This window comes from Oncorhynchus nerka, linkage group LG27 (genome assembly GCF_034236695.1).
Source record: "Oncorhynchus nerka isolate Pitt River linkage group LG27, Oner_Uvic_2.0, whole genome shotgun sequence".
In the NCBI taxonomy this organism is placed as follows: domain Eukaryota; kingdom Metazoa; phylum Chordata; class Actinopteri; order Salmoniformes; family Salmonidae; genus Oncorhynchus; species Oncorhynchus nerka.
Genome location: NC_088422.1, coordinates 92,810,394 through 92,825,533, shown reverse-complemented (window position 1 = coordinate 92,825,533; position 15,140 = coordinate 92,810,394). Strand labels below are relative to the sequence as shown.

The window sequence follows — 15,140 nt, the reverse complement described above, 5'->3', positions numbered from 1 at the left end:
AGCTGGCTTTGTTTAATTGGTTTTGGCTGAAAGCAGTTAAATATTTAGTCTGTTTATAAGCCAGTCAAATATTGATGTTAGGATCCAACTGAGAATTTGAATATAGAACGTTTCTCTGATAAGTTTTCATTTTGTCCATATTCTTTCCAAATAACATAGGTATAGTAGATGGATAATTTGGTTACTAGATGTAGTGGGGACACAATGTGGTTGTGGTAACCCCAGTTATCAAATGCTAATTCCTGAGTCCTATCACACTACAGGAGATTGTCCTGCCTTGTGCTTATTGCTAGCTTAGCATTTTTTTCTTTGTTTGTTGTTAATTTTCTGCATCACCTCAGACAACTCATTTTTCAATATCTCAGTGACTACAGAATAAATGGGGAGATGATTATCTAGCAGAACTGTGAATTTGAATATAGAAAGTTTCTTTGATACATTTTGTACACATTATTTTCACAACATTATTATAGTACTCACTATGATTATTTTAGAAAAAAAAGACCAATTGTGAATGTTTTGCTGCAAAGTGGACGTATTGATGGATACTTTTGTTTCAGTGCGAGTACATTATGTTGTCCTCAAATTATCTTAATATGATTCCGGTGAACCCTAAAGATTGAACCCAAAGACGTACTGATGTCCTAAAATGGACACCATACACTGTAATGCGTGGCATCCATTTTAGGTTATCCTTTATTCTCTGCTGAAGGCCTGTCATTCTTCTCTGCTATCAGTTCAATCGTTATGTAGTATGAAACGGCAGGTTCTTGCTTTGCTTTGATCTTTTCAGAATGTGGGGTGTGACTATGAGATTGACTCCAACGCGGTGGAAGATCGCTGTGGGGTTTGCCATGGCAACGGGTCTACTTGTGAGACTGTGAAGAAGACCTTTGAGGAGAGCGAAGGGCTTGGTATGACACTCATGCTACTCTCTGCACTTAAAGTGGCCCTCCAGTCTCCTTTTTCACCTCATTTAACTCCTGATTTACTTAACAAAAGGCACATCCCAATACATTTACATTTACATTTAAGTCATTTAGCAGACGCTCTTATCCAGAGCGACTTACAAATTGGTGCGTTCACCTTATGACATCCAGTGGAACAGCCACTTTACAATAGTGCATCTAAATCTTTTAAGGGGGGTGAGAAGGATTACTTTATCCTATCCTAGGTATTCCTTAAAGAGGTGGGGTTTCAGGTGTCTCCGGAAGGTGGTGATTGACCTCCGCTGTCCTGGCGTCGTGAGGGAGTTTGTTCCACCATTGGGGGGCCAGAGCAGCGAACAGTTTTGACTGGGCTGAGCGGGAACTGTACTTCCTCAGTGGTAGGGAGGCGAGCAGGCCAGAGGTGGATGAACGCAGTGCCCTTGTTTGGGTGTAGGGCCTGATCAGAGCCTGGAGGTACTGAGGTGCCATTCCCCTCACAGCTCCGTAGGCAAGCACCATGGTCTTGTAGCGGATGCGAGCTTCAACTGGAATCCAGTGGAGAGAGCGGAGGAGCGGGGTGACGTGAGAGAACTTGGGAAGGTTGAACACCAGACGGGCTGCGGCGTTCTGGATGAGTTGTAGGGGTTTAATGGCACAGGCAGGGAGCCCAGCCAACAGCGAGTTGCAGTAATCCAGACGGGAGATGACAAGTGCCTGGATTAGGACCTGCGCCGCTTCCTGTGTGAGGCAGGGTCGTACTCTGCGGATGTTGTAGAGCATGAACCTACAGGAACGGGCCACCGCCTTGATCTTAGTTGAGAACGACAGGGTGTTGTCCAGGATCACGCCAAGGTTCTTAGCGCTCAATAGGTGGTCAAGGTTCTGTATGTCGTGACATTTTACCCTTTGGTGTGTACTTTACTGTATTTATACTTGAGATACCACCTTTTCAACAGTGAAAGTATTAAAAAAAAGAATCTCTGGAGAACGTCTACTGATATAGGATCAGCTCTCCTCACCTCAATCGGAACCTTAACCATTATGAGATAAAAAACCAGACTGACCCTGGAACAGGTTTTTAAAGTGATAGACAGTGTACTGTACACTGGGTATTGTTGTCAGCGTCCTGTAGCTTGGTTTGAGCTGTCAGTTTGAATGTGAACTAGGTCATGTACTGCATCTCAAGTTTCTGTCTCATAATCAACCAAATGTTTGGTGGTACAGTATTATGTTTCCATAGACTTCAAAGCACAAGTCTGACATCAGTCCCTTTTTGTGGAGGTATTAAGAAGGTATCAAGCTGGGTGGATTAAAAGACAATAAACTAGGTCAAATTGAAAAGGAGAAAAGTAAAGTGTGCCGAGGGTAGTAGAGTTGGAAGTTGAACAGCCCCTCTGGACCCCCCTGTCTGTCTCCCAGGGTATGTGGACATTGGGCTGATTCCAGAGGGGGCTCGGGAAATTCGTATCGAGGAGGTGGCTGAGGCTGGGAATTTCTTGGCTCTCCGGAGTGACGACCCCGGAAAGTACTTCCTGAACGGCGGTTGGACTATCCAATGGAATGGGGAATACAAGGCAGCGGGGACGGTGTTCACCTATGAGAGGACAGGACAACTGGAGAACCTGACCTCCCCTGGACCAACCCTAGAGCCCGTGTGGATACAGGTAGGATCACATACTCGTGGATCACACACACACACACACACACACACACACACACACACACACACAGCATGTGCCAAATACTCCGAGCTGTCGTTTAACAAGCATTGCAAGCATTGCATACCTTCCACTTGAGAGATGTTATCCAGGAAAAACCACACGTAAACAGACAAAATGTTCACTTACACACATTTATTTTGTTTTATTATTCTTTAATCAAACCGGGACATCTCTTTTCAATTAAACTCTATTTTGCATGGCTCTGGTTCTAGTTTCATGGAGATCTAAGATGATGTTCGCTTTTGATTATAAGTAATTATTTCCAAACAGGGTTTGGTTGTTCAGGCAGTGTAGGTGTTTACACAGAGCTACAGTAATTAAATAAATGTCTCTTATTTCAAAGGCTGTGTTATTTCATAGACTTTAACCCTGCTGTGCCAACCTGTGCAAAACTAAGGGTACAGTTTCCAAGAATTGTTTGTTGTTGACCTTGAGAGAATCCACTTTGAATCTGTACAATTCTCATCCAGCGAGAATTCCTTTGTGTTATGGCTACAAAAGAGAAGGGTTTTTTGGTCGAAGCCATTTCGTTTCGAATGGTGGTGCCGTATTCTATCCTCCCTGTCATTACAAATTCCCCCCATGTACAGTAAATTCATCCACAGCTACACCCGTACAAAGGCATCACAACAACTGAGCAACGATCTCAATGCCTGTTTTTAGACTTTAAAGTAGCTGACTGCCCAGTGAAAGTCTCACTTTTAACTCCTATCTGTTAACTCATATCTACATAATGTTGTTGACTCGTCCTGTACTCTTATTTCTGGCAGAAGCATAAATTGGAGAAAAAAGCACTTTAAAAAACCCATCTCAAACCGACGGTTTCAAAAACGCTGGCTATTTTCTCATAGAACAAGTTGTCATCTCCCTGAGGAGGATGAGCTAGCCAATCAGCGGCCTAGAGGAGGATGGGCTAGACAATCAGTTTTCTACCGGGAAACGCCCACACCAGGCCAGGTGGTGGAGGCTGTACCAGGGGGCAGATAAAGGGCTTTGTCCCACTGTGGGGATCTGAAGCCCCCCTAGCCTGGCATGGTGCCCACCAGGGTAGGGTTGGAAGGCAGCTTCTGTCTGTCTGTTGGACCACAGACAGTGGACAGGGAGATGAGTACTGGCACTGATGTCATGTTGACCTCTTCTCTCACTGGCACTGCTGGAGTCTACTAATAGCCTCCCTCTGTCTCTCTCTCTCTCTCTCTCTCTCTCTCTCTCTCTCTCTCTCTCTCTCTCATGAGTTGATGCTTAACTTACTTTCATTCTCCCTCTGTCCCTCTGTCTCTCTCTCTCTGTCTCTCTGTCTCTCTGTCTGTCTGTCTGTCTGTCTGTCTCTCTCTCTCTCTCTCTCTCTCTCTCTCATGGGTTGATGCTTAACTTACTTTCATTCTCCCTCTGTCTCTCTGTCACTCTCTCTCTCTCTCTCTTTTTCCCTCTCTCATGAGTTGATGCTAAACTTTCTCTCCCTCACACCAAATTAGTGTTTGTGTGGTGGTTTCTCACTGATGGTTCAATGTTTTTGTTATGAACTCTAATGAGACCACCTGTGTGAGGTAAGTGCACCATGTGTGATGACTTGTTGTTGTAATGTTCTGCAGTAAGTGGAAACCTATAATCAACAAGTGAGAAGTGGTTGATCATGTGTACATAACTGTATGACGGTCACACGCAGCGCAGCACTGAAACAACTTAACAATCTACAGTGTTATTTTTGAACATTTAGCGATAAAATTCCCTTGCATCTCTATCTCACTGTGAGGACACAATGGAAACTGATCATTTAGCCCGTCACAAGGCCCCATGACAATCTCAGCCAAAATGCTTTTGTTTTGGGACATGTGCCACTCAAAATTCAATGTTCCTATCTCCGTCTCCAGAGGAAACGTTTTGGAATGCCTTTCAGAGACAAATACCTTTCAAAACAAATATTTGCACCTTGTCCAAGTAAAACCCTGTGGAGAGAACAGCTGTTGAGCCGACTCCCCAGATCCCAGCTTTACCTTTCCATTAATGTCAACTGTGTCTGCTCACACTCTTTACCCGTCTTGCACAAAGCTCATTCATCACCTAAGTGTGTCAGCCTGTCCAAACACAGGATCAGGGAAGTGGCAGCTCGGTTGTTAAGTCCTCTCAAATGGACCCTACAGTTCATTGTAACAAGCTTCCAATGACACACAGAAAAGTCAATGACTTGAGGGAAGGGCGAAGGATGTGTCAAAAAGAGTGTTCAAAGGGAAAAAACACGTAACCATGGTGTTTGCTGAGCGTTGATAGATATTGGAGATGAGGAGCGTTCCCTATGGAACTGGATTCCATCTTCAGGTGTTTGTCTCCAGGGCCTCATGTTGGAGATGGTGATGGAGGGTCTGGCGTGGATGGGCTTTATATGTCCCATTTGACCACTTTACCCCGTGTGTCTGACTTGAAGTGGCACTCAGACTGTCATGTTTCAGATATCACAAGGGAGGTAAGGTGTCTGGTAGATTGGACACATTTACCATGGGGTTTGGGGGCAACTGGAAAAACACATTTGCATGACAAGGATGTTCATTAAATTTTGAGCGATAATCACAGCCAAGTGTAAACAGACTCTTTAAAATCGGATAAGATAATAATATTACACTCCACTTTCTGCCAGTCTTGCTTGTCTGAGCTTGATTCATTTACTTTGCTCTTCTGTTTCTGCTGACAACCCATTAACTAGATGTGAATCTACTTTCTGTACTAGCATAAGATGGAAGACAAATGAATTAGCTTCACAAACGTAGTCCATACGCCAAGTACCCACAAAAAATAATATCCATGACCTTTTGATGGTGAAAGACAATGTACTGGATTGAAAATGTGTCTGTGATTATATTCAAATACATGTAACTTATCACAATTATTCATGACTAATTGAGTATTCCTTTTGGCTTATTGATAGCCTCATATGCCTTAGTAACTGCTTACAGAATCATTTGTTATATCAGTGGCTTTATTCAGAATTGTCAGTGTATCAGTTAGTCCCATGAGACCCCGCTTTGATGTCAGTTTTGGGGAAAAGCGAAATCAGATTTATATTGTTCAATCAAATATTGCTTGTTTCCCAGTTTGCCTGAAGTGATCTTCAGTCCTCTGACTAGAGCTGATTCTAATAACAATTATTTGAATCAGCAGCAATACATTGACAGTAAAAACAAAGATGAATTGTGTGGAGCCACAACGAGCCACAACGTTTTGTTCTGTGCTGTCACTGTGAATGACAAATGACAGTTCTTTGGGAAAATCATTTGTCATAGGCAAGCGCATATCTTGACAGCCACTGTCTCAAATTCTGTTTAGTCTGCGTCATGTAATTATTTATCCCACGGGGAAGAGATATCACGGCCAGTGTTTCACTTCTAACTCTGTATAAAATGGTCAAACTCACTGTGACATGACTTAATAGTCAGACGTAACACTTTGTGCTTTGACTTTGTCATTTTGCTCCATTCCAATATGATTCCTGAAGTCCACTTAGTTATTTCACTGTGATTCAATAACAGATTACACAACCTAAACTCAAATCTAGACTCTGGAGATCAACATGTAGAGTGCTGCAGAGTTACAGCATCATTCAGACTCTGGAGATCAACATGTAGAGAGTTACAGCATACAGAGTGCAGAGTTACCATGGTAACATCATTCATACACAACCTAAACTCAAATCTAGACTCTGGAGATCAACGTTACAGCATACAGAGTGCTGCGGAGTTACCATGGTAACATCATTCAGACTCTGGAGATCAACGTGTAGAGAGTTACAGCATACAGAGTGCTGCGGAGTTACCATGGTAACATCATTCATACACAACCTAAACTCAAATCTAGACTCTGGAGATCAACATGTAGAGAGTTACAGCATACAGAGTGCTGCGGAGTTACCATGGTAACATCATTCATACACAACCTAAACTCAAATCTAGACTCTGGAGATCAACAGAGTTACAGCATACAGAGTGCTGCGGAGTTACCATGGTAACATCATTCATACACAACCTAAACTCAAATCTAGACTCTGGAGATCAACATGTAGAGAGTTACAGCATACAGAGTGCTGCGGAGTTACCATGGTAACATCATTCATACACAACCTAAACTCAAATCTAGACTCTGGAGATCAACGTGTAGAGAGTTACAGCATACAGAGTGCTGTAGAGAGTTACAGCATACAGAGTGCTGGAGTTACATCATTCATACACAACCTAAACTCAAATCTAGACTCTGTAACATCATTCATACATCATTCATACCCTAAACTCAAATCTAGACTCTGGAGATCAACATGTAGAGAGTTACAGCATACAGAGTGCTGCATGGTAACATCATTCATACACAACCTAAACTCAAATCTAGACTCTGGAGATCAACATGTAGAGAGTTACAGCATACAGAGTGCTGCGGAGTTACCATGGTAACATCATTCATACACAACCTAAACTCAAATCTAGACTCTGGAGATCAACATGTAGAGAGTTACAGCATACAGAGTGCTGCGGAGTTACCATGGTAACATCATTCATACACAACCTAAACTCAAATCTAGACTCTGGAGATCAACATGTAGAGAGTTACAGCATACAGAGTGCTGCAGAGTTACCATGGTAACACCATTCATACACTGCAACATAATGCTGTCGGCTATTCTTTTTAATGCTGCGGTTGTCAATGCTTTCAGTAGATTTCAATGATCCAATCAGACACGAGGCATCCGTGAAAGTGGAGGCCAGAATTTGGGGTTTCATCTGGCCTGAAAACAAATATGCTTGTTCCAGCTCCTAACACGACAGTGACAGTGAAATTAGCAAAGATATTGTTGTTCTTTTTCCACAAAAAGAGAGAGAGAGCCCAATGTTCAACATTGTGTAATTGATCACCTATTTGTAATGTTAAACAAAGGCTTATAGATTAGTTGCCAGGAACCCTTCTCTATGGCAGGGGTCTCCAACAGGTTGATGGTAAGCTACCAGTAGCTCGCAGCCCACCTATGAGTAGCTTGCCGAACAATTCTGAAAGTACATGCAATTTTAGCAGGACAGGACAAGACAATTGTGCCGTCTGGTTTGCTTTATATAAGGAATTTTAAATGATTTAAACTTGTACGTTTACTTTTGATACTTAAATACATTTTAGCAATTATATTTACTTTTAATACTTAAGTATGTTTAAAACCAAAAATTTTAGACTTTTTCTCAAGTAGTATTTTACTGGATGACTTTCACTTTTACTTGAGTAACTTTCTATTAAGGTCTTTACTTATCTTTACTTTTATTTATTATCTTTACTTTTACTCAAGTATGACAATTGGTTGTTTTTTCCACCACTGCTTACTAGTGGCTTTGCCAACTTTCAGTGGGCATCCACATGGTTGTCTTTTTTTATTATTGACTATTCAATCACTATTCTGAATGGCAGTGAAGGCAATTCTTTTTGTTGTTTTTATTTCACCTTTATTTAACCAGGTCGGCCAGTTGAGAACAAGTTCTCATTTACAACTGCGACCTGGCCAAGATATGGCAAAGCAGTGCGACACAAACAACAACACAGAGTTACACATGGAATAAACAAACGTACAGTCAATAACACAATAGAAAAGTATATATACACTATGTGCAAATGAGGTAAGATTAGTGAGGTAAAGCAATAAGTAGTGGCGAAGTAATTACAATTTAGCAATTAAACACTGGAGTGATAGATGCAGAAGATGAGTGTGCAAGTAGAGATACTGGGGTGCAAAGGAGAAAAAAAAGAAGAACAATATGGGGATGAGGTAGTTGGAAGGGCTATTTACAGTTACAATAATCTGTGAGCTGCTCTGACAGCTGGTGCTTAAAGTTAGTGAGGGAGATGTGAGTCTCCAGCTTCAGTGATTTTTGCAATTCGTTCCAGTCATTGGTAGCAAAGAACTGGAAGGAAAGGCTGCCAAATGAGGAATTGGCTTTGGAGATGACCGGTGAAATATACCTGCTGGAGCGCGTGCTACGGGTGGGTGCTGCTATGTTGACCAGTGAGCTGAGATAAGGCGGGACTTTACCTAGCAAAGACTTATCGATGACCTGGAGCCAGTGGGTTTGGTGACGAATATGAAGCAAGGGCCAGCCAACGAGAGCATACAGGTCGCAGTGGTGGGTAGTATATGGGGCTTTGGATGGCACTGTGATAGACTGCATCCAATTTGCTGTATAGAGTGTTGGAGGCTATTTTGTAAATTACATCGCCGAAGTCAAGGATCGGTAGGATAGTCAGTTTTACGAGGGTATTTTTGGCATCATGAGTGAAGGATGCTTTCTTTTGCGAAATAGGAAGCCGATACTAGATTTGATTTTGGATTGGAGATGCTTAATGTGAGTCTGGAAGGAGAGTTTACAGTCATTTGAGAAACCAAGGCTGTCGAATCTGCCGATAAGAATGTGGTGATTGACAGAGTCGATAGCCTTAACCCCTTACTAGTGGCTTTGCCATTTTTTAGTGGGCACAAACATGGGTGTCTTTCAGAACCTAAGGGCTACCTAAATTCTATCAGCATATTGATTGCAGCACCCGCACAGGCAATACACTGAACCATTGCTACTCTGACTTCTGCTATGCATACAAGGCCCTCCCCCGCTCCCCCTTCGGCAAATCCGACCACGACTCCATCTTGCTTCTACCGTCCTATAGGTAGAAACTCAAACAGGATGTACCCTTGACTAGAACCATTCAACACTGGTCTGACCAATCGGAATCCATGCTTCAAGATTGTTTTGATCACGTGGACTGGGAAATGTTCCAGGCAGCCTCAGAGAATGACATCGATCTATACGCTGACTCGGTGAGTGAGTTTATAAGGAAGTGCATTGGAGATGTTGTACCCACTGTGACTATCAAAACCTACCCTAACCAAAAACCATGGATGGATGGCGGCTTTCGCGCAAAACTGAAAGCGTTTACTTAACCATGGAAAGAGGACTGGGAATATGGCCGAATATAAACAGTGTAGTTATTCAGCTCGCTGGTCACCATAGCAGCACCCACCTGTAGCACGTGCTCCAGCAGGTATATCTCTCCAACTCAATCATCAAGTTTGCAGACAACACAAAAGTAGTGGGCTTGATTACCAACAACGACGAGACAGCCTACAGGGAGGAGATGAGTGCACAGGATAACAACCTCTCACTCAACGTCAACAAAACAAAGGAGATGATCGTTGACTTCAGGAAACGGCAGAGGGAGCACCCCCCTATCCACATTGAAGGGACAGCAGTGGAGAAGGTGGAAAGTTTTAAGTTCCTGGGTGTACACATCACAGACAAACTGAAATCGTCCATCCACACAGACAGTGTGGTGAAGAAGGCGTGACAGCGCCAAACTTTTACAGCTGCACAATTGAGAGCATCCTTTTGGGCTGTATCACTGCCTGGCACGGCAACTGCACCGTCCTCAACCGCAAGGCTCTCGAGAGGGTGGGTCTGCACAACGCATCACCGGGGGCAAACTACCTGCCCTCCAGGACACTAGGCAAGTCAGTTAAGAACAAATTCTTATTTTCAATGACGGCCTAGTAACAGTGGGTTAACTGCCTGTTCAGGGGCAGAACAACAGATTTGTACCTTGTCAGCTCGGGAGTTTGAACTTGCAACCTTCTGGTTATTAGTCCAACACTCTAACCACTAGGCTACCCTGCCACCCCTATATGTACATATTCTTATGCCATCCCTTTAGATTTGTTTTTGTTTTGTTTTCTTACCCCTTTTTCTCCCCAATTTCGTGGTATCCAATTGGTAGTTACAGTATTGTCTCATTGCTGCAGCTCCTGTATGGACTCTGGAGAGGCGAAGGTCGAGAGCCTCGTGTCCTCCGAAACACAACCCAACCAAGCCACACTGCTTCTTGACACAATGCCCACTTAACCCAGAAGCCAGCCACACCAATGTGTCAGAGGAAACATCGTACACCTGGCGACCGTGTCAGCGTGCACTGCATCCGGCCCGCCACAGGAGTCGCTAGTGCGTGATGGGGACAAGGACATCCCTGCTGACCAAACCCTCCCCTAACCCGGAAGATGCTGGGCCAATTGTGCGCAGCCCCATCGGTCTGCCGGTCGTAGCTGGCTGCGTCAGAGCCTTGACTTGAACCTAGAATCTCTAGTGCCACAGCCTTAGATCAGTGCGCCACCCGGGAGGCCCCATCCCTTTAGATTTGTGTGTATTAGGTAGTTGTTGGGGAATTGTGAGATTACTTGTTAGATCTTACTGCACTGTCGGAACTAGAAGCACAAGCAGTTCACTACACTCGCATTAACATCTGCTAACCATGTGTATGTGACCAATAGCATTTGATTTGAACTTCCTTTGAACCCCTTTTGGTTTTATTTTGGTTGTCAAAGTGATTTTCTTTGTTAGTTCCCTTTGTTGTGAGTGACATTTGAAATTTGTCTTGTAGGATGGTCACATTACTATCTAATCAACGCAACATTGACATTATCCCATCCCTGGTTAGCCACTATTGTCTTAAAAAGCCAAACCTAGCACAGTATCTGTCAATGAATTTCCAGCATTATGTCTGTCTGTGTCATGCGTGCTTTGGTCTATCACTCAGTGTGTAGCCAGTTGATGTGGTAACCATCTTGTGGGTTGACAGAAATACTTTCCCAAAAACCTTCTCAATTAAATGTTAACTGCAGAGTAGGCTTACCTGGCAGAAGTACACTACATAACCAAAAGTGTGTGGACACCTTCTCGTCGAAAATCTCATTCCAAAATCATGGGCATTAATATGGAGTTGGTCCCCCCTTTGCTGCTACAAAATACTCCACTGTTCTGGGAAGGCTTTCCACTAGATGTTGGGACTTGCTTCCATGCCACAAGTATTAGTGAGGTCAGGCACTGATGTTTGGCGATTAGGTCTGGCTCGCAGTCTGCGTTTCAATTCAACCCAAAGGTGTTCGATGGGGTTGAGGTCAGGGCTCTGTGCAGGCCAGTCAAGTTCTTCCACACCGATCTTGACAAACCATTTCTGTATGTAGCTCGCTTTGTGCACTTGGGCATTGTCATGCTGAAACAGGAAAGGTTCTTCCCCAAACTGTTGCCACAAAGTTGGAAGCACAGAACCTTCTAGAACGTCATTGTATGCTATAGCATTACGATTTCCCTTCACTGGAACTAAGGGGCCTGAACCATGAACTCAGAACATCCAATTTCGTTGTTTCTCTATGAATCAAAGTAATTTTAAGAGTGAAAAACCAGGACATTTTGAACTGAACATAATTTGGGAAACGATAAAACATAATGGTGGGATGGGCGGGGGGGGGGGGTTGCAGATTTAATAGAGCCCCCGTTAGTTGTTTATTAACCAGTATATTGACAGAAAACATACTTTCTCCTAGTGAAGAGTTGCAGGGGAAAGAAAAGTAGAATGTTCCTACTTGAAAGCTAGAAAGCTAGCTTGGGACATGTTTCATTTAAAGTAGCTCTCATGCTAGAAAAGGTTGGAGAGTCCTGCTCTATGAAGTATGCAACATGAGTTATTGCTTACTGCCTGTGCAAGATTAGGGTACAGGCAGCGTATCACTGAGTATCACAGCCAACAGACTCTGTGCCCTGGCAGTCTCCCGGTGCTGTCCCAAGCTGACCTGTTCTAACTTTACATCCTGTCTGTTTGGATAGCTGAGATCAGCTCAGGGCCTCCCAATGATGCTTGGTCCAGAAATTAAAGTGGAAATTGGTACGTGATTGTGCTGTTGGCTGGAATATGCCCCCCTCCTGTGGGATCATCCACCACTCAATCCAATCTCCTAAATACATATTAGCCACACACACCTCAAACCACTAACATGAGCACATTCCACACACTCCCCAAAAGACATGCCCCCCCCATACCACATGACACATACACATAGTACACACACACACAGTACACACCAAACAACAAACCCTTCAACATCACTCACTTCAAGAAATATGTGATCCGAAGCAGCAATGGCTTGTTGACTGTTTGAGCTTTTAGTTTGTGTGTTTTATGCTTTTGTCTGTCTCGTCTGTCTCATGCTGTCTCATGCTGTCTCGTCTGTCTCATGCTTTCTCATGCTGTCTCATGCTGTCTCGTCTGTCTCATGCTGTCTCGTCTGTCTCATGCGGTCTTGTCTGTTTTGTCTGTCTCATGCTGTCTGTCTGTCTCATGCCGTCTGTCTCGTCTGTCTCATGCTGTCTGTCTCGTCTGTCTCATGCTGTCTGTCTGTCTCATGCCATCTGTCTCGTCTGTCTCATGCTGTCGGTCTCGTCTGTCTCATGCTGTCTGTCTGTCTCATGCCGTCTGTCTGTCTCGTCTGTCTCATGCTGTCTGTCTCATCTGTCTCATGCTGTCTGTCTTGTCTATCTCATGCTGTTTGTCTCATGCTGTCTGTCTAGTCTCTCATGGTATCTGTCTCGTCTCTCATGGCATCTGTCTCGTCTCTCATGGTATCTGTCTCGTCTCTCATGGTATCTGTCTCGTCTCTCATGGCATCTGTCTCGTCTCTCATGGCATCTGTCTCGTCTCGTGCTGTCTGTTTTCATGCTGTCTCGTCTGTCTCATTCTGATTGATCCTATGTGTTCTACAGCTACTCTTCCAGGAGACCAACCCAGGGGTGCGCTATGAGTACACCATCCATAGAGAGACTCTTCTGGACTCAGACAATGACATCCCTATCCCCGGTTTCTTCTGGAAGTATGGCTCATGGACTGAGTGCAGTGCCACCTGCGGGACAGGTAAGACACCAATAATGGTGGTTGGCTACTATGGATGTTTACCCAGGGATGTAGTTCATTATATCCTACTGGCCTACTATTTACAACACATCCAGGTTATCATGCATGACTGGCTTTGCTTAGTCTCTTATGGGTCATGTTACAATGTACTACTTCACTAGATAATTCAAACCTGGACAATGGTTTTGAGCTTTGATCTTTCTAAAATTACATTTTTAAAGACCCAGGTGTGAATCCAACTTTGGTCTTGATTTCTTTATAAAGTATATTGGAGGTTAATTGTTGTTTATTACTCTTTTAGTTTGAGTCATAACCAAGAACATTACTATTTTAGCGTGAGTCACAACCAACAACATTAAAAGGGTGTTGTGGGGAAACTATGGAATCCCTGAGTGGAGGGTAGTGAAGGATGCCAACAGCGTGGAATCCCTGAGTGGAGGGTAGTGAAGGATGCCAACAGCATGGAATCCCTGAGTGGAGGGTAGTGAAGGATGCCAACAGCATGGAATCCCTGAGTGGAGGGTAGTGAAGGATGCCAACCGCATGGAATCCCTGAGTGGAGGGTAGTGAAGGATGCCAACAGCATGGAATCCCTGAGTGGAGGGTAGTGAAGGATGCCAACAGCATGGAATCCCTGAGTGGAGGGTAGTGAAGGATGCCAACAGCATGGAATCCCTGAGTGGAGGGTAAGTGAAGGATGCCAACAGCATGGAATCCCTGAGTGGAGGGTAGTGAAGGATTCCAACGGCGTGGAATCCCTGAGTGGAGGGTAGTGAAGGATGCCAACAGCGTGGAATCCCTGAGTGGAGGGTAGTGAAGGATGCCAACAGCATGTAATCCCTGAGTGGAGGGTAGTGAAGGATGCCAACAGCATGGAATCCCTGAGTGGAGGGTAGTGAAGGATGCCAACGGCATGGAGTCCCTGAGTGGAGGGTAGTGAAGGATGCCAACAGCATGGAATCCCTGAGTGGAGGGTATTTCTAATACAAGGCCTTGTTGAATTTCGTGGCTGATTATTGTTGAGCATGATTCACTCATCACCCTCTGAAGGAAACATTGAACCCACATGAACCCTTCAAAGATGCAACATAGTCATACTCGGAGGAAAACCTTTCCAGCTAATTATTCTGATTTGAGAGTAATCCAACACTGCCTTCCTTAATGGTAAGTTTGAAGTTTAAAAGGAACATTTTGTATAAGAGAGCTTTCACCAGGTATTCGAGAATTCCTTACATTGCTTACTGTAGCAGTGAATTTCCACAGGCTATGAGAAAAACGTCTTTCTACCTCGAAGAAGCAAGTCTCAAATGGGGTAATTTTGATCCACACAGTAACAACGAGCTTCAATCACTCGACAGAACGTGGAAATCACTGCCACTTTTTTCTTTTGCTACTGTATTCATTGAACAATCCAGTCATCTTGTTCCATCTACTTTTACAGGAAATACTTTGACAGTTTCTTACTTTAACTAGTCCCTGTGGAACGCATATTTAAACCTTTAAATTGTATTGAATGTTTTAGTATATGCAATGATCGACAGGAAAATCCCTCATTATGTTATTAATGTTTTCTGAATAATATTACCTGAGTTTTCTTACTTAAACTGGCTTAAGGGTCATGGAGTGATGCAGTTACACATAATTCCATAGTGGAAGGAAAATTGGGTGGTAATGCTTGTCCAGATTGCATTTTCTATCATGTCAAAGTTTTCAAAAAGTCTTTGATGTTTTTCTGTGCCGTGCTCCTGTA

The 15,140-nt window shown here is 43.7% G+C and overlaps 1 protein-coding gene across 1 annotated transcript in view; it reads left to right on the top strand.

The window, feature by feature from the left end:
- The window catches only part of LOC115124005 (A disintegrin and metalloproteinase with thrombospondin motifs 7), a 185,129-nt gene that overhangs the window by 93,696 nt on the left and 76,293 nt on the right, over positions 1-15,140 (top strand). The window contains 3 exon segments of the mRNA XM_065011186.1: positions 794-914; positions 2,349-2,593; positions 13,243-13,390. Of these exon segments, the coding sequence (XP_064867258.1) occupies positions 794-914; positions 2,349-2,593; positions 13,243-13,390 (514 nt within the window).